At 44.3% G+C, this 20,062-nt stretch overlaps 1 protein-coding gene across 1 annotated transcript in view; it reads right to left on the reverse strand.

Annotated features, from left to right (window-relative positions):
- Nucleotides 1–19,200, reverse strand: part of PROM1 (prominin 1) — a 105,531-nt gene extending 86,331 nt beyond the window's left edge. Inside the window, exons 1-3 of the mRNA XM_081876513.1 lie at nucleotides 19,053–19,200; nucleotides 6,370–6,449; nucleotides 2,715–3,117 (exon numbers count right to left, since the gene is read on the reverse strand). Of these exons, the coding sequence (XP_081732639.1) occupies nucleotides 2,715–2,937 (223 nt within the window). The 5' untranslated portion in view covers nucleotides 2,938–3,117; nucleotides 6,370–6,449; nucleotides 19,053–19,200. The remainder of the gene's footprint in view (nucleotides 1–2,714; nucleotides 3,118–6,369; nucleotides 6,450–19,052) is intronic.
- Between the last annotated feature and the right edge of the window lie 862 nt (nucleotides 19,201–20,062).

Consider the following 20,062-nt stretch of genomic DNA (forward strand, 5'->3'; position numbering starts at 1 on the left):
AGACTGCAATTCTTGTAATCCCCAGCTATGCTGGTTGAAACTAATGGGGCTCTGAAGTTCAAGTTCATATAGAGGGATGCAGGTTGTTCACCCCGACTTCCTGCTGTACTTCCTGCTCAAATGTTTTCAATTCCCCCTCCCCTTTCTAAAAAGTCATGCTACCCTATGAACCCATCAACTCAACTTCCTGGTAGTCATTATCTTAAATCCCATAGGAAGGGGAGCAGGGCACCCCAGATTCCCTGCTAAAGTCTGCCTGCCAAGGAATGGGGTTGACCAATCCTCCCATATGCTCTCTGCCTCTCTTCAGCTCCCACGATTCACCTAGCTAGTTGGCCACCCATACGACCCTGAACACGCCCGATCTCGTCTGATCTTGGAAGCTAAGCAGGGTCAGGCCTGGTTAGTACTTGGATGGGAATACCTGGGAATACCTACAGCAGCCTGGGAATACCGGCTGCTGTAGGAAGTAAGTGGTCTCTAGCACTGTCCTGCTGTGAGATCCTATCTGTCCTTGGCAACCTGTGCCACACATATCAACATCCCTAGGGCCTGCTCTATAATTTGAGAATGCTCTGTGCTGAGCATTTTCACAAGAATGTGCAAAGCAATGCTAACCTGCTGCTGCCACCACCACCAAGACTGTGAAGAGCAGTGGAGTTACTGCAGCATCTACAACCTGGCAGCAGCTATGGGAGGTCAGGAGGGGCAGGCACATCAGGATAGTTCCCAACACCAGCTTCAGGCTGGTCCCTGGCCCTTTGTCAGCCAGGGCTGGCTAAGAGAGTGGCTTGGGATCCAGCTCAGCTCCATCCATTGGGGTCTGCATCAACCGAGTGACACCAAGTGTAGCGTCACTCCATCGGTGGCAGACAGCCACTCAATCAGCGCCCCCGTCCCTTGCCCCATTGACCAGCATTGGGTGGGAGGAGATTGCAGTTTCTCCAATTGAGTGCGAAAGAATCTTATCTAAGGGCTCCCTTATCTGGATCAGGATAAACTCAGAGAATCTTTGATAGGATATTTTGTGGAATTCTGGGATCTGAAAAAAGAGGAAGTGGAAGATTGGGTGGAGAAAGCTTACAGATTTGGTCCTAAAAAAGAGACTAAAATAACCTCCGATTGTATTGTGGTCTTTAAGACCAGGGAACAAAGAGATATCATTCTGGGACATCATTATAAAAAAGGCCTCAAAGTCCTCGATAAATCCGTTGTGCTCTTCAAAGAGGTTCCTAGGCATTTTTTGAACCTGAGATCCCAGTATAGGGACCTGACAGATATTCTGAGGAGAAAGAATATTTTTTTTTTAGGTGGGAATTTCCAGAGGGCCTATCTTTCAAATTTGAAGGAAGAAAGCAGAAGATTAAGAACCTTGAGGATAAGCACAGAACCATGTTTCAAGCCAATGTGATGGTTCTCGTGCTGTGGATCAGAATCTGGGCAGGGGGACAGGCAGAAGGAGGAGGTTGCACAATACCTTAAAAGGGCTGCCAACACAACTCTGGGAAGGTCTGCCATTGTTAGAAGATGAACATAAGCCATATTGATCCCCCTAACAACTTCTGGGTTGTTGTTGTTGTATACTATCTAAGGTTCAAGTTAGACGAGATGCCAAGATATCTCTTAAAAGAAGCAACATGGACCTCTCAAAGTGGATCAGGAATGTGCCTGTGTGGTGGTGATCCTTTCTCCCCAGTTTCACAATCTAGATCCAAATCCAGCTGCTCCTTTATGGAAAACGTATGCGCATGATTTCCCCCCAGCAGAACAAAAAACAGCGCAGGGGAGGGGGAGAACATTGAAGGATAAAAAGGGTACAGCACCATTTCCTTAGTACCACACTCTTGTTCAAATTCCACGACCCCTACAACTACTTTTAAGAGAAATCAAAAGAGATCTGATTGCTCCTTTCTCACTTGCCTGACCCTTAACCAGCTGGAGGAAGAGACATCACTGACAATCTTCTGAATCTATTAATTGCAGTCCAAAAGATTCTCACACTACTGCTCTATAGTGCAATCTTGCTGCAGAGGTCACTGAGAACCCATGTAGGAGAATATAATGGTGCAGACAAGTGTAACATCTGAAGTATGGCATGAGAAGTTAGAATTTGTACTCTAGAATGGGCTTTCAGATGACCAACTAATTCCACAATACATAAGTCTATCATTAGTGTAATATATTTTTATTTTAAAAGGTTTACACCTATGGACAAGAAGGTCTATGTACCCACTCCAACTGGCTCCCCCAGTTTAGAAAGTTTAAATCACACTGCTCTCATCTACATATTTAGAAGTCTACAAGAAAAAAAAATCTGCAACAGACTAAAGAAACTTCCACACTCGTACTATTTAATGGACTGCCCATCACATGTCGATTCTAAATTGCTGACTTATAGGGCTGTCTACATTCCCTTTGCAAGTTTTTTTCACCTCATCTATTATTTATTATTATTATTATTATTATTATTATTATTATTATTATTAAAAGACAACTGCAGTTCCAGCCCATTCAGAGCTGTGGGTATAGGGTGCTATACAAATTTAATAAATAGTTGTTGTTGTTATTATTATTATTATTATTATTATTATTATTATTATTATTATTTTCTGAAGGTACGCTCACAAACTATAGTCTGAGATAAGAGCTGCCATGCCAAACTGAAGCCTCAACCAGCACACATGCTTTAGGACAGTTCAATATTAAAGACTTACCTTGAGGAAAATAATTTGGTTGCACTAAATAGAGGAAAGTGTGGACTAATCGAAACAAAATCCCTATTGCTCCAGGTTCGTGGTACGCTGCGGTGTCGTAAGTCTTTGCAGGAACAAACCCAAAATCCAGAGTTTCAGAAGGCGGTTGGTATAAAGGCTGCACTTCGGAAATCGTTCTTCCACAAAACAGTAACAGGAGCAGTAGACAGAGTTCCCCAGCCATGACTGACCAAAATGCATAAAATGAGGTAGAGGTTGGGGGGGAGCGGGGCTCAAATATTCTGCACAGATCCGCCAAGCAAAACAGGAGTCTTTCCTCGGCTGTTTCCTCAATCCAGAAAGCGCACTTGCTTCCGAAGGCTTTTTTGGCAGCTCTTCACAGGATTCAGTTAGGGCTCCATCTCTGGCAATGAGAGAAAACAGCTGTTTATTAAGTGGCATTTCAACCCACAAGGAAGCTTAACAACAGTGTGAAACACATGCAGTTGCCTGTAATGTTTTAACACACTGCCCTGTTGGAAAGCTAAACATCTGTGCAACACTGAAAGACAGGGCTTTCCACTACTGTAAAGAGGGAGGGTAAAGATTGCTCAGAATTCTTTTGTGCAACACTGAGTCTTTGAAAGAGAAAAACTAAAATTAAAAGCAGCATTTCCCATTAATGATGATGATGATTTTACTATTGGTACCCTGCTCATCTGATTGAATTGCCCCAGCCACTCTGGGTGGCTTCCAACAAATTATAAAACACAGTAAAACAGCAAAACATTTGAACTTTCTCATAGAGGGCTGCCTTCAGATGTCTTCTAAATGTCATATAGCTGTTTATCTCCTAGACATCTGATGGGAGGGTGTCCCACAAGATGGATGCCACTACTGAGAAGGCCCTCTGCCTTGTTCCCTGTAACCTTACTTCTCACAGTGAGGGAACTGCCAGAAGGCCCTCAAAGCTAAATCTCAATGTCCAGGCTGAGTGGAGGTGGAGACCTCCTTCAGGTACACTGGGCTGAGGCCATTTAGGGCTTTAAAGGTCAGCACCAACACTGTGAATTGTGCTCAGAAACATACTGGGAACCAATGTAGATCCTTTAGGACCAGTGTTATATGGTCCCAGAAGCCTATCCCAGTCACCAGTCTAGCAGCCACTTTCTGGATTAGTTGTGGTTTCCAACCGCATTGCAGTAGTCCAAGCAGAAGATAACTAGAACATGAACCACTCTAGCAAGACAGGCAGGTAGGCTCTCAGCCAGCGTACCAAATGGAGCTGGTAGACAGCCATCCTGGATGCAGAATTAACCTGCACCTCCACGGACAGCTGTGAGTCCAGAATGACCCCAAGGCTGCGCACCTGGTTCTTTAGGTGCAAGGTGCCCCATTCAGGAGCAGGGAGTCCTCTACACCTGCCCCTCGTCCCCCCATCTATTGGGTTTCAACCTCAATCCATTGACAGCTATCCGTCCTCCAACCTCCTCTAGACATCCACACACAACATTCACCGCCCTCACTAGTTCCGAATTCATCTGCATCCTGGGGAACACCCAGCCCAAATCCCTTGATGATCTCTCCCAGCGGCTTCATATAGATGTTGAAAAGCATGGGAGAGAGGACGGACCCCTGAGCATCCAGGGGTCCGAACGCTCATCCCAACATCACTTACAGAGGCGGCACCAAGCTCCTCAAACAACAGACATTGGGGGCTTCTGGCTTCTATATGTAGCTCAACTACAACTCCCTTCAGCCCTAGCTTTCATAGCCAATGGCCAGTGATGATGGGAGTTGTAGTTCTGCAATATGTGGAGGGCATATTACCAGAAACATGTCTTTTACAAGGATACCCTCTGCTTTTGCAGTGGTCAACGCAACAGAGCCCTGTTCAGCAACCAATTTTCATCAAGGATCATTGTTTCAAACTCTGCAAAGGCCAAGGCACGGGCAAACAGAAGTGAATGGAAAGGCACAGGGTGGGGTATTATCAAAGTCTCTTCTGCTGCTGATTGGGGGCCAGGTGGGGAAGGGAAGTGGTTAAAGATGCCACTTCCCATAAGCTCTCTTTGCAAAGAAATGAACCCAATCGTTAAGCATCAATATATATCCCAATCTAATGGCCCCCTCCTTTTTTAAAAAAAAATATATTTTATTAGGATTTTTAAACATAAATGCAAAGATAAAAAACAGTATTACATATATCATGACATACTTTCTTGACATCTTTGGACTCCCTCACACCTCCCGCTCCCATTTGCATCATTGTCAATTCTTGCCCGCAATTTATCATCTTATTTACACTCTTGTGTCAGATTCATTTAATTATAATCTATTAATTCTCCAGTAGGTTTATAATTTTTCCTCAAACTTACTTATCATCTTAATTCCATCTAGTTTAGTGGTGCACAATTATTTATGATCTAGCATCCTTTCTTAACATTCAACCAAATTACAGTGTTTTTTTAAATAAATCTTGAATTTCTTCCAATCTTCTTCGACCCTCTCTTCTCCCAGGTCTCGGATTCTGCCAGTCATCTCGGCTAGTTCCATATAGTCCATCAGTTGCATCTGCCACTCTTCCAGTGTGGGTAGATCTTGAGTTTTCCAATTCTTAGCAATGAGTATCCTTGCTGCCGTTGTTGCGTACATGAAAAATGTTCGGTCCTTCTTTAACACCTTCTGGCCGACAATGCCCAAAAGGAAGGCCTCTGGTTTCTTGGTGAAGGTATACTTAAATACCTTTTTCAGCTCATTATATATCATTTCCCAGAAGGCCTTCACCCTAGGGCAAGTCCACCAGAGGTGAAAGAATGTTCCTTCATTTTCTTTACATTTCCAACATTTATTATCAGACAAATGGTATATCTTGGCAAGTTTGACTGGGGTCATGTACCATCTATATATCATTTTCATTACATTTTCCTTCAAAGCATTACATGCAGTGAAGTTCAACCCAGTGGTCCACAACCTTTCCCAGTCCTCAAACATGATATTATACCCAATGTCCTGTGCCCACTTTATCATAGCTGATTTAACCATTTCATCTTGTGTATTCCATTTTAACAGCAAGTTATACATTCTTGAAAGTACCTTAGTCTTTGGTTCTAGCAATTCTGTTTCCAACTTCGATTTCTCCACCTGGAACCCTAACTTTTTGTCGTTTTTAAAAACTTCTTTAATCTGAGCATAATGTAACCAGTCTCGCACTTTATCCTTCATTTTCTCCAAACTCTGCAATTTCCAATTGTCCTAATGGCCCCCTCCTGTTCATCCCAAAAGCAAGCCCAGCGCACACAGAGTGCCTGCCTGAGTAAACGGCGTTTCCGTGCGCTGCTCTGGTTCGACAGAAGCGGCTTACTCATGCTGGCCACATGACCCAGAAAAACTGCGGACAAACGTTGGCTCCCTTGGCCTGTAAAGCAAGATGAGTGCCTCAGCCCCAGAGTCGTTCGTGACTGGACAGCGGTCCTTTACCTTTACCTTTTTATATGTACAAGATATAATGCAAGATAGTCATAGCCCAGACTATTTTCAAATGGAATTTAAACTTGATTACATATGAAAAGGTTATCTACCCAGCGTATTCAGTACCTAAACCTCCACACAACATAAGAGTAATTTTGAGCTTCAATTTGTGGCATTTAATTTCTTATATAAACATCCTACTTACCCAGCCTCTCCAGTTACTTGGATAATAAAGTTTTTGAGCCATTAAATGTGTACTTTCTTTTCCCAAGCGCAAAGATAAACCTGTAATAAAAAGAGCATATTTCTCTAATGTGTCTGACCAATGCACAAAGAGTAATCAATTCTTAGAAGCAGAAAACAACAGCATGCCTACTTCATGACAGAAAAATAAAGGGCGTAGTTTTGCTATATAAATAATGTTTTTAACTGGCAATGTATTTAGTTCACACACAGAGCTTTATTGTAGTCCGTAGACCCAAAATACACAGTACAACAATAGTAAATATCAACAGTTGGCCTTGGTAGCCAACAGAGGAGCTTTAGCCTGTACATACTGATTTCTGATTTTTACTGCCTCTGAGAGAAATTTTGCTATAGCCAGTGTAATAGTATCAAACTTATCCTCAAGAATAGTTAGCAACTCAGCATGCATGGGTGGCACTGTGGGTTAAACAATCAGAAGGTCAGCGGTTCGAATTCCCGCGACAGGGTGAGCTCCCGTTGCTCGGTCCCTGCTCCTGCCAACCAAGCAGTTCGAAAGCACGTCAAAGTACAAGTACAAGTACGTCAAAGTACAAGTAGATAAATAGGTACCACTCCGGCGGGAAGGTAAATGGCATTTCCGTGCGCTGCTCTGGTTCACCAGAAGCAGCTTAGTCATGCTGTACGCCGGCTCCCTCGGCCAATAAAGCGAGATGAGCGCCGCAACCCCAGAGTCCCTTTACCTTTACAGCATGCAAAACTAAGCCATAAAATACTTCTCACTAGTTCCATGTCTGTGCGTACATTCCCCAAACAGCTACTTTGCTCCTCTTGTCATGTGAATGGGTAAGCAAAGAACAGCAGGGCTTGTTCATCATGAAATTCAAACTCATGGTCACGGCTTGCTTCACCCTAGCAAACCACAATCGCCAAGTCAACATGAAGCCATGGTCTATTGTTGAAGGCTGGCTAACTATCATGGTCTCTTATGGTGAAGAAACCAGACATAGTCTGTTTAACCTGCTAATGTGAAAAGTAGAGAAAAGTGGAAGTGAATGCCTAATACAGCTGACTTAGAAAACATGTTGTGGCTTAGTATTATGTGTAGAAGCAACCAGAGTCTAGAATCTTTAAAAGTAAAGTATGCTGTTGGTGTGCCCAGCGCCCCCAAATTTAGTTTAGCTCCCAAATTAACTTTTATTATGCTTATGTCAGACACCGCGCTTATGCCTGATCTCTTGTTTACGAAAGAAGGGAGGAAAAAGAAACAAACTTTTTTATTTGCTCATTTATTTACAATACATTTATATTTAAGTATACAACACCACTACACTTAAACTTATAAGTATTGATTAGGCACCTACTTAGGAGAAACATCAGTTGTGTCAAAGGTGCCGCTGACCCTGCTGCCACATAGCAGCTCAATACAATACGTAACATAATATTTTGATGTAAGAGTTAATTTCGCGTGCATGGCGCCGTTGAGAATAACAAGCGCCGTCGTTGAGTCAAGCGCCACGGTTGTGAATGACAAGCGCCGCCACTAGCGTGGCGCATCTTTGGTAGATGAGTGCACAAAGTCGAAAGTCCTTTAGTGAAGCAGTAGGTATACATTTTGGTAATACCTAGGTATATATGTATTTTGTTTTTCTAGCTTGATCAAAATTATTTATTATTTCATAACAGGTATATAGTTAAAAAAAAAAGGGACGCAGGTGGCGCTGTGGGTTAAACCACAGAGCCTAGGACTTGCCGATCAGAAGGTCGGCAGTTCGAATCCCCGCAATGGACTGAGCTCCCGTTGCTCGGTCCCTGCTCCTGCCCACCTAGCAGTTTGAAAGCACGTCAAGTGCAAGTAGATAAATAGGTACCACTGCGGTGGGAAGGTAAACGGCGTTTCCGTGCGCTGCTCTGGTTTGCCAGAAGCGGCTTAGTCATGCTGGCCACATGACCCTGAAGCTGTACGCCGGCTCCCTCGGCCAATAAACTGAGATGAGCGCCACAACCCCAGAGTCAGCCACGACTGGACCTAATGGTCAGGGGTCCCTTTACCTGTACGTAGATAGTTAAAAGCTTAGGTGGCTTCAGGGTGCCTGGTGCCCCCCAGAATTTGGTGCGGAAGTGTCCCACACCCCTTGCACCCTGGGTAAAGATGGCCCTGCTTCCAGACTGAGGCACACTTAACATTCAAATGAGCTTCCAAGGGTTCAGAGCTGCTTCTCATGCATTATCTTGTTATCACTCAACCAGCAGTCCTGTTGGCATTATTATCTCTCATACTAGATGGGAGGGGGCAGTAGAAAGAGAGCAGCTTGCTTAAGGCTACCTAGTGAGTTCATGGCAGAGGCAAGATTTGAACCACCCGGTTTGCATCACAATTGGGCTGGGTGATAACTCGTTTTCAACACTATGATATATCAGCAGCTAAACAGTGATAAACTGATAGCATCAAAAGATCTGGAATAAGGACAGAGGTACTGGCTGGCTTCACGATTTTCCCTGCATCGTGATTTTTGCCGGCGCCTGCTCTTGTGACTGGCTGCCCCCTGCGTGAGGCAGGGGAGAGCTGAGTTGGCAGAATTCGCAGGGGCTGCAGGAATCAAGAGAAACATTGGCGGCTTAATGGTTTTCCCAACATTGTGCTTTTTGCATATCATACACACACACAAACCAAGGTTCACAATATATTGCTGGGTCAAAAATTATGAAGCCAATATCACGATATGGGCTTCAAACTGGTTTTGGACGATATACTGATTTATTGCCCAGCCCTAATCACAATCAATAATTCAACAAGGAGTTTACAATCTACGCTTCAGCCCTGGGAGAATGGGAGATGCAAGGATAACCAAGAAGGATCAAATGTAGGCATAGGAATTCTCAAATCACATGGGCATGCTTTTGCAAAACAGACAGAATCCATCCCTGCAGCATTTATTTTACTTTAGAGTAAGTCATCTATGTTTTATAGAACAAATGAAGGATAGCAAGTTTTAGGACTGGGGTTGAGAGAGTAAAGGCATATTAAGAAGTAACTGCTACGCTTTCATCCTGCCATTCCTCTGTAAGTGTGTTTCTCAAACTTGGGTCCCCAGCTGTTGTTGGACCACAACTCCCATCATCCCTAGCTAGCAGGAACAGTGGTCAGGGGTGATGGGAGCTGTAGTCGAACAAAAGCTGGGGACCCAAGTTTGAGAAACACTGCAAGTCTAGGAACTCTCAGTCTAGGACATGGGTAGGCAAACTAAGGTCCAGGGGCCGGATCTGGCCCAATCACCTTCTAAATCTGGCCCGCAGACAGTCCGGGAATCAGTGTGTTTTTACACGAGTAGAATGTGTCCTTTTATTTAAAATGCATCTCTGGGTTATTTGTGGGGCATAGGAATTCGTTATTTCATTTTTTCCCCAAGATATAGTCCGGCCCCCCACAAGGTCTGAGGAACAGTGCTGAAAAAGTTTGCTGACCCCTGGGTCTAGAAGCTGCCCAGAGTGGCTGGAGCAACCAGTCACATGGGTGGGGTATAAATAATATATTAGTAGTAGTAAAAAAAAAAAAGTAAAGTCTTAGTATTAGTATTATTACATATAAGATGCTCCCCTCTTTTATCCTAACCCTCCTAAGATCATTCAGTAAGCTTCATGACCACTATAATGGCTATCATCTGTGTTGAATTAGCATCTTCAGAGATGTAGTTGCACATAAAGGTAAAGGTAAAGGGACCCCTGACCATTAGGTCCAGTCGTGACCGACTCTGGGGTTGCGGCGCTCATCTCGCTTTATTGGCCGAGGGAGCCGGTGTACAGCTTCCGGGTCATGTGGCCAGCATGACTAAGCCGCTTCTGGTGAACCAGAGCAGCGCACGCAAACGGCGTTTACCTTCCCGCCAGAGCGGTATCTATTTATCTACTTGCACTTTGATGTGCTTTCGAACTGCTAGGTTGGCAGGAGCAGGGACCGAACAACGGGAGCTCACACCGTCGCTGGGATTCGAACCACCAACCTTCAGATTGGGAAGTCCTAGGCTCTGTGGTTTAACCCACACTGCCACAGATTAATTAAGAAGAGGAAACTCATTTCAGGAAACTAACACCACCACAAAATCAGCAATTTGAAGAATTGTGGCTTTACAAGTCCATTTACTATGCACTCATTTGTAATAAAGAAGTAAAATAAATATCACGCCCCCCCCCCAATTACACACAAAATGCATCTTGAACTAACGGAACCTCTTCCTGGGATTGCCCAAGATTCAAGAAGCTGCAACTTGTGGAATACAAGGAGAATTTAGCCTTGAAAACAATGCAATAATGTGGGGTGGTGGTGGTTTTTACTGCTCTTTTATAGTGTGGTGGTGTAACTTTAATTTTTTGACATCAGCCTGGGCCATGGGGAATTTATCAAAAGAGAGGGATACAAATCAAATAAGTAAATAAATGACAAACGATAATTGAGGGTACCTGATCGCCTCTCAGCTGAGTGATCAAGCATTGCTGGAGATCATTTTATTTTATTTATTTTTTAAATGGTATTTATTCAGAATTTCAAAAATACAAAAAAAATTACAAAAACCAAGAAAATAACAACAAAACAGAAAAAAGAATTAAAAAAAACATAGATAACAAAGAAAAATACAAATCCAAATTACATCCTTTCATTAACTTGTTTCTTGGACCTCCTCACACCTCCCTTTTTGTATTCTAACTTCATTCATTATTTCAGCAAATTCTTCCCATACTTCTCAATTTTTATTTAAATAATTTATCTTAACAATCTGTCTCTTTTCCTTTTATTTTTGTTAACTCCACATATCCTTTCCACCTTTTCTATAGTCTGTTATTCAATTTACCGTTAATTTCTTTAACCTTATCTTACCTTCAAAACCATAAAATTTCAAAATTTAAACCATATTTATACTTAACTCCTTCAAACCTTTCTACTAAAGCCAATTAATTCCTTTCCAGCACATTCTAATATTTCATTAGTATTACACTAATTCCAAAAATAAAAAGATATATAAAAAGAAATTCTCTTCTAATTTTATCCAACGTCCCTTCTTCCTGGTTTTGGGTTATGTCAGTCCTTTCAAACCATTACATCCTGTCCATCAATCTGGTGTTCTAATGTCCGAGGCTCTCAGGTCTCTTCTATGCCCCCTCTGCAGGTTTTCTTGTTCCTGTTTGTACTTGCACCCTTCCCTGTCCCTTGTTGGTTTCTTTCATAGTTTCTTCCCTTTCTCCTTGAGGAGTGGGTCTCCGGGGAATTCCAAGCAGTAATAGTCTTCATTTTCTTTCATCAGGTTAGCCCATTCCCCACAATCCCACTCCCCTATGTTAATTTTGTAATCCAAAAGACAGTTATTCCAGAAATAGTTATCAACTTGTTTCACAGTCCCACCAGAGCTAGGAGCTTCCTTAACTCCAGAGACTTGCAGACACTCTCCAAATTCAATCTTCCAATGTTGCGGCTTTTGGTCATGCAGGACTTTGGATCTCTCCCTTTGTATCTTTTGAGGTGCAATCGCAACCTCTTCCATCTTCATCTGCCCTTGGAATTGCCTTATTGAGCCAGTTTCCTGAGTTGGTTGTTGTGAAATTTCTTCGTCTTCGTTTCCTGTTAGTTCATATTTACTGGCTACAGCAGTCATAAAATCCAACTTTTCATTCATCAAGTTCATTTTCTCATGCAACTGCTGCAGCATAGCATTTGTTTTGCCAAGGGCAGAAGCTAAAACTTCCTCCCTGCTCATTTCTATTCAAGGTCAAGTAACTGGTCCCATGGTCTAATTTTCACAGCTGTTATGTCTCCCTGTGAACTGCAGCAAACAAACTGACAAGCTCCCTCTAGAGGACACAGTTTCTATTTAACGTCCATCTTTAAAATGTATCCAACAAAGGGAAATTTACTTTCGATTTTCAAATACTTTGTTTCCTTAAAATACAAAAGTGCAGAAAGCAGCGTTGAAGTTAACTTGTTTCTCTTTTTTTAAAACTATCTGTCAAAAGTGTTCCGTTTTCAATCAATGGACATCTCCAACGATTTCTGTCCTGACACCCTGTCCCCAGGTTTGGGACGATGGAAACTTATATTCCTTTACTCTCTCTCTGCAGGATTAGACGGTCAAAGTCCCCCCCCCCTTTTCTCCTGCTGTCAAGAGGGTTTTGTTGGTTATGGATGCAGGAAATTTCAGTCTTAGAATCAATTTTCCAGGCTATTTAGCTTGCAAGATCTTTGCTTCAGTCTATTTACAAAAAGCGGAAGGCGGACCTCCTGTTTAGACCTTCCCGCTTCGTTGCCTAATTCATAAATTTTCTTAGTCAAATCTTCCGTTTTTACTCACGGGTACTTGTTTAGAGTCCAATTGTCATCAGGAAAAAGTCAGCGCTCTCCGGCGATGGCTGTGCGGCTTCCCTCCGTGAAAGTAGCAATCGGTTCGCTGCACCGCGCTGCTCACCCCACTTTGCTCCAGAGCCCCAAAAAGGGGTCTCCCCGCGAGTAGGGGAGGCGCTCTTGGTGCTCTGCTGAACCCCACGTTCCCAGGCTTCTCCGCCTGGGATTTCTAGCGGGATAGGTAAACTAAGGCCCGGGGGCCCAATCCAGCCCAAACACCTTCTAAATGCGGCCCGAGGACGGTCCAGGAATCAGAGTGTTTTTACATGAGTAGAATGTGTCCTTTTATTTAAAATACATCTCTGGGTTATTTGTGGGGCACAGGAATTCGTTCATACAGTATATATTTTTCAAAATATAGTCCGGCCCCCCACAAGGTCTGAGGGACAGTGGACTGGCCCCCTGCTGAAAAAGTTTGCTGACCCCTGCTTTAGAAGACTTAACACAATGATTAGGAGCTGGGCGACGTTTTCAAAAATGGTTTTCAAGTCTCTGTTAAGACTGGAAGCCCCTCTTTGTAAAACATGAGCTGCGCTATAATTGGCTTATTAAAGCACAGTAAAAGCATCAAAAAAGTGATAATCTCCAGAAGCAAGATTCAGCCATCTCCAGACTGGCAGCTGGTTTGAATTTCAGTCAGCTTCCCAAATTCTTGGGATTATAGTTTTGCTAATTGGTATAAAGTCAATTATTATTTATAAAGCACACCCCATGAGGGCACTGCGAAGCAAGTGAGGAAACATTAATAAGCAACATAATATCATCCCTAGAAAATGTCAAGAGGGAAAACAGGAGGAGGGCTTTCAACTCACTGGGGGGGAGCAGAGATGGGGCAGGGAGAGAGAGAAAAGAAACGAAAGACTTCGAGGAGAAAACAAATTCAGTTGTGTGAATCAGTCCTCCTCTTTCTCAAGCCCCGCGCCAATTGGCAGTAAGAAATGCCTCTAGACATTGTTGTTGCTTATCCTGCTTTTAAAAATAAATATAAAAACCTTTTTAAAAGAAAAGACTTGCCATTTTTTATATGGAATGGGTGGCAGGATGGCTAGAAAAAAACAAAATCACAGGCTAGTAACTTTGGGGAATTTACAACACTTTATTACCCCCAATTTGGCCTTGCAATTTGAAGGCATCACCCACTTTCCTGTTTCAGTTTCCGCTTGATTTAGGTGTCATGAAGGAATTACATTGCATGGGCCACAGATGAAAAGAGACAATAGAATTGTGTCGTGCTATTTTTCTAGAAAAAGAGGTGCCAAAACTCACCATGAACACCTCCCTTGTTCTCTTATAATGGCAATGGTGCCCAACTGAGAGGAGCCAGAACTGAGTTCCACCTGGGGAAAAAATAAATGCCCTGGGATTGGGCATTTCATCAGTCAAAATAGGGTTTTGTTCAAGTGACTTGTGAAGAAAGATTTGGTCAAATATTAATTTTATTAGCACAAAAAGAAACACATGCTGGTGCTTGCAGTTAGCTTAACATACTGGAAAAGTATGAAATTGTTTTAATTGAATTTATAAAGAATCAGCAAAGTTGTTCAGTGGTTCAAAGTTTCTGTTTCTGCCTGGAGAAGGTTGCTGTTATTGTGGATAATTTGGCTGCTATGTTTGCTCTCGCATGACTATGGTGGCTCAACCCTCGCTCTTGGGCAGGGATCAGCAACCTTTTTCAGCCAGGGGCCAGTCTACCGTCCCTCAGACCATGTGGTGGGCCAGACTTTATTTTGAAGAGAAAAAAATGCCCCAGAAATAACCCAGAGATGCATTTTAAATAAAAGCACACATTCTACTCATGTAAAAACACCAGGCAGGCCCCACAAATAACCCAGAGATGCATTTTAAATAAAAGCACACATTCTACTCATGTAAAAACACGTTGATTCACAGGCCGGATTGAGAAGGCGATTGGGCCGCATCTGGCCCACAGGCCTTAGGTTGCCTACCCCTGCTCTTGGGCCTTGCTATTGTGTGGCGTTACAAGGGGAAAAAATTAAAAGCTTCCATTAACACTGCAGCATTCTTGGCATTGTGGGATATGTGACAATGGTTAAATAACAGGTGGTCAATTGACAGCACTTGCCTGGTCAATTAGCCAGTGTGCTAATCTCAGGCAAAAATAGCAAGGTCACTGCCCTGCAAGTAGCTTACAGTCCGAAAAGCTGAGATGGAACTGAAGCTGGATAATGAAGTAACATGAAGACAATTCAATTCAGAAGAGTGGAGAGAAGATCTGGCGATTCTTATGGACTACTTTTGGCCAGGCAGCATCACAGCAACTGCCACCTCACTTAAAATAATAATAATAATCACACTGCATCTCTTAATTTAATTTTTGGAATGAGAGACAAAACAAAAGTTCACTATTGCTCTCACAGTGACACAAATTTGGTTACCGTAAGTACGCTAACAAAGCTTTTCAACAAACAAACAAAATAAAACAAAGACCCAAAGCTACATCTCTGAAAGTTTGATGAAATAATAAAGTTGAAATAATAATATTATTGTTTCAATAAAGATGAAATAATAAAATACCACACAGCCTTCACCATAAACATAACAAAATTAAAATTAAATATATCACCGAGACTGAGCAACTACATTGATAGCAGTAACAAGTATTCCACTAGTTCTTTAGAGCTAGTAAAAAAGAGAAGGTTAAGATCCAAGGGTAATAATTTTTCTGAACGCAATCTTTGTTTTCTTTTGTACCACAGGTAAGAGGAGTGGCTAACGTACATGTTATGTAGTTTATCTTTTAAACTAGCAAACATTTTTAACAATGCTTTTAACAACTTAAATTAGTTATTATTTATCACTTGAGTTAACCCAGACTTTTGTTTATACAATTATGGTGGGTAAAGAGCAGGAAAAGTACCAAGTTCAATAACCTTGGTGTTGGGGAGAAATGGGCCAACACTTAAGGTGGTGAGAACACTCTAATACACATTTAACAAGGAGGAAGAGACGACAGTCTTTTAATAAAAACAAGTGGCTGAGCTAAAAGGTTAGCTCCTCCATAACAAGTGAGGTGCAAACTTGAGAAATCCAACATGAAGTTGTGCATGAAAAGTAGATGTTCTTTGTTATCAAGTACCAAACTGGATAACGGTACTTAGGTAAAGGGACCCCTGGCCATTAGGTCCAGTCGTGACCGACTCTGGGGCTGAGGCGCTCATCTCGCTTTCCACCAAGATCAGAAGGGACACCACACACCTGAACACAGAGTAGGTGCTAAGGGTGGGAGAGTCCTCTCTGCTGCCAAGGGAAAGCCATATTTGTACCTGCCCATTATGCATTAACCAGTTCATGTCAGCTCCCAAGAACTTTATCGTATCTGTGAGTATGGTAGACGTGCACATCCCACAGAGAGCTAGGGGTGGCTGGCAGCTCCTGTAAAGCAAACAGTATCCCAAACACAGTCCTCCTACCCTATAATAGCGGTGCTGAAACAGTGTTAATCTAAACAAACCAAATTCCTTCCAGTAGCTTAAAGACCAACTAAGTCAGTTCTTGGTATGAGCTTTCGTGTGCATGCACACTTCTTCAGATACACTGAAACAGAAGTTTCCAGACCCTTCTATATAGTGAGAAGGTGGGGAGGGGTATTACTCAGAAGGGTGGTGGGAATGGGTGATTGGCAGATAGCTGTGATGAGCCTGTTGACGACTCTTAACGACTGCAATAGGTCTTACAGGAAAAAGCAAGGGGTGAAAAGGTGAAAAATGGCTTTGTCATGTATTCAGTGTATCTGAAGAAGTGTGCATGCACACGAAAGCTCATACCAAGAACTGACTTAGTTGGTCTTTAAGGTGCTACTGGAAGGAATTTGTTTTGTTTTGACTATGGCAGACCAACACGGCTACCTATCTGTAACTAGTGTTAATCTAAAGCAGGGGTCAGCAAACTTTTTCAGCAGGGGGCCAGGTCCACTGTCTCTCAGACCTTGTGGGGGGCAGGGCTATATTTTTTTGGGGGGGGGGAATGAACGAATTCCTATGCCCCACAAATAACCCAGAGAGGCATTTTAAATAAAATGACACATTCTACTCATGTAAAAACACCAGGCAGGCCCCACAAATAACCCAGAGATGCATTTTAAATAATATGACACATTCTACTCATGTAAAAACACCAGGCAGGCCCCACAAATAACCCAGAGATGTATTTTAAATAAAAGCACACATTCTATTCATGTAAAAACACACTGATTCCCGGACTGTCCGCGGGCTGGATTTAGAAGGTGATTGGGCCAGATCTGGCCCCTGGGCCTTAGTTTGCCTACCAATGATCTAAAGCCACTTCATGCGTATTTACTAACATTTCAGATTGACCCAGTGCTCCTACACCCAGTTTTTCAATTCCAAAGCTATCTGAGTGGAAGCCATAACTGAAAATATTCCATCTAAAAAACAACAGCTTCCCGAAAGTTACTCCATGTACAGACTAGCACCCTACTAACCTTATCTCCAGGTAAGGCATTTAAGACACTCACCTAAACTAGCCTTGGATATTGCTCAACTTCGAAATTCCTTTCCACAAGCAACCTGCTGCACGACACTCTAGAGTCTCTGGATAAAAAATCGATGTGAACCCAGTAGTGTGACTGTCACAATTTGGGGGAGAGATTCAATCACATACTGGCAAATTCAGGTTGTGCGATTAAAGCGGATTTGAATGTCCCGCGGAACAAACCCACTTCCTCAAAAGATCAAACTTTTTGCAATAAGGAAAGTGAGTGGAATGCACTTGATTTGATGCAACGCTGTTTAACCTCCCCACAAACAAATGAGAGTGAATGATCATTAAGCAGCAGTTGCCCTCTAATCCCCCCGCCAGCATATCAGGAAGGAATGCTCAGTAAACAGGTCATCTGGAAGTGGCCAGGGAAAAGTTGTGTTTATATTTAAAGGCTGATGGAGTGGGGGGTTTGACCTAGGAGAATTTAAGAAACCCAAACACATTCAAATTCTTGACTAGCTCACTAGAGGCAACAATTTGCAGAGCAGAAAAGGAGGGCAGATCTCCAAGTCCCTTCCCTTCTCCCTTTCACTCCTGTGCTTGTTCCAGTACTACCGTATTTTTCGCTCTATAAGACGCACCAGACCACAAGACGCACCTAGTTTTTGGAGGAGGAAAACAAGAAAAAAAATATTCTGAATCTCAGAAGCCAGAACAGCAAGAGGGATTGCTGCGCAGTGAAAGCAGCAATCCCTTTTGCTGTTCTGGCTTCTGGGATAGCTGCGCAGCCTGCATTCGCTCCATAAGACGCACACACATTTCCCTTTACTTTTTAGGAGGGAAAAAGTGAGTCTTATAGAGCAAAAAATTCAGTAAGTGATAACAGCTCAAATCGAACCCTTCTCAGGCAGCGAGTTCCAACCTTCTGAATTCCTCTAACACCGCGCATGCACTGTTGGTGGATCACAACCTACAGCAATCTTCTAAACATGGGCGGAAAGGCAGTCAATGTCACACATTTGCCGTGCGCTCCAAAAGACGCTTTGAAAGGAAATTATGATAGAAGTGTAGAGTCGGAAGGGATCCCAAGGATCATCTAGTCCAACCCCCTGCAATGCAGGAATCTCAACTAAAGCATCCATGACAGAGGGCCACCCCACCTCTGTTTAAAAGCCGCCAAGGAAGGACTACCGGTCAGTTGCGCTGTCGAACAGCTCTCTTCTTCCCGCAATGCCCAGGGCAGGCTTTGCGCGAGGCTTCAGCCAGCAGGGGGAAATGGGAGCCCCTCCACGGCGCTTTCCACGCGGGTCCCTGTCCTTCCCTCCACGGCGGCGCCCACTTGCGCAGCGCAAGCCCGCCTAAGGGCGCAGCAGTACCTCCTGGGCAAGCGAGCCCTGCGGGAATCCTCGCCTTAAAGCAAACGGAGCAGCGGCGCGCGCCCTGCCCGGGGAAATTAACTCCTGCCGGGACCCCTTTGCTGCGCCTTGGAAGAAAGGAAGCGCCCTGGCAGCCTCGGGGTGCAGCGCGCTCTTGCGCCTGTTTCCATCTCCCAAGAAGAAGCGTGCCTTTGCAGCACGAGCCTCGCATGCATTTACTCGGGAGTAAGCCCCGCCGAGTTCGAGGCTTCCCACGGTATGTGCCCTCGGGGCTGCACAGCTTCGCTTTTCTTTGGGGATGGGGAGGGAATGCGCGCAAAGTCCCGAGGATTGCGCCCTTTTCCCCAGGAGAGGCTCTACCGCCCTAGGAACCAGTGCTTGGGCATGGAGAGGGGGGTCCCCCATCCAACCCGAGCGCGCAATCCGGAGCGGAGGGTGGGCGCGGCGCAGGCTACTCACCCGGGTCGCAGGCACCCGCCCCTTCGCCGCGAGCGAGGCTCCAGCCGCGTAAAAAACTCGCTCTTGCCGCGCCCGCGCTGCTACTGCCGCCGCTGCAGCAGCTTCTCCGCCCCCTGCGCGCGGCATCTGCTCGCCTCCGGTCCTCTCTTCCCCGCCGCGCGCTCGCGCGCTCGCCTGAGCGCGATCCCGCCCCTCTCCGATGCGTTGCGGGCTCGAGCCACCTGCGCAGGGAGCGCGCCTGGGAAAGCGGGTGGGTCGAGCTGGCTGGGGTGTTCGAGGGATGCGAAGCGAGAGCCGGGCAGGCTTGGAAGTTAGAGCCCGTGGGGCGCAAGGAGGCCGGGGCGCAATTCCTGGCGCAAAGCGGGCAGCTTTCCTGGGTGGGGAGCAGGAGCTTCGTGGAAATGAGCGGGATTGGGGCCCCTGCGGGCGCAGGCTGCATACCAGGGGTCGTGGGCGTAGCCAGTGATGTGGAAAAATAGCTAAAGAAGCTGAAAACCAAGACCAAATAAACCAAATGAAGGCAACCTAAGAGACATACCGGTATATAAACCTTTTCCTCAGTTTTGCCTTTAGCCTGCTCTCCTTTTAATTCGCTTCTCCCGTTATTCCCCTCCTTCGAATTCCCCCCCCACCCCTTATTGTCAAATAAAGCATTTTTCTTTCCTCCCTGCATGCCCATTACTCTATTTCCTCAATTTACCCTATCTCTATTTTTATAATTGTATCCAAGTATTCTGAACTTAGCTTTGGGTGGGGTCCCTCATACCCTTTTCCACCTTTGCGTGGGGAACCCAGTTGCAACCGAATAAAGGATCTGTGCTTTTGAAAAGCTACTTGTTTCTTTCAATCCTTGGTTGGAAATCACCCGTCTTCTCCAACCCTAGCGGACCCCGGTGAGGCCCCGAACCCAAATTCTAAGTGTTTTTTCACATCACCATGCCTTTTGTTGGTGGGAGAGGACCTCAGTTAGCTATGTATTTTTATTGAGTGGGGGGGGGAGAGATGCTCCT

This window comes from Podarcis erhardii (genome assembly GCF_964252035.2).
Source record: "Podarcis erhardii genome assembly, chromosome: 9".
Taxonomy (NCBI): Eukaryota; Metazoa; Chordata; class Lepidosauria; order Squamata; family Lacertidae; genus Podarcis; species Podarcis erhardii.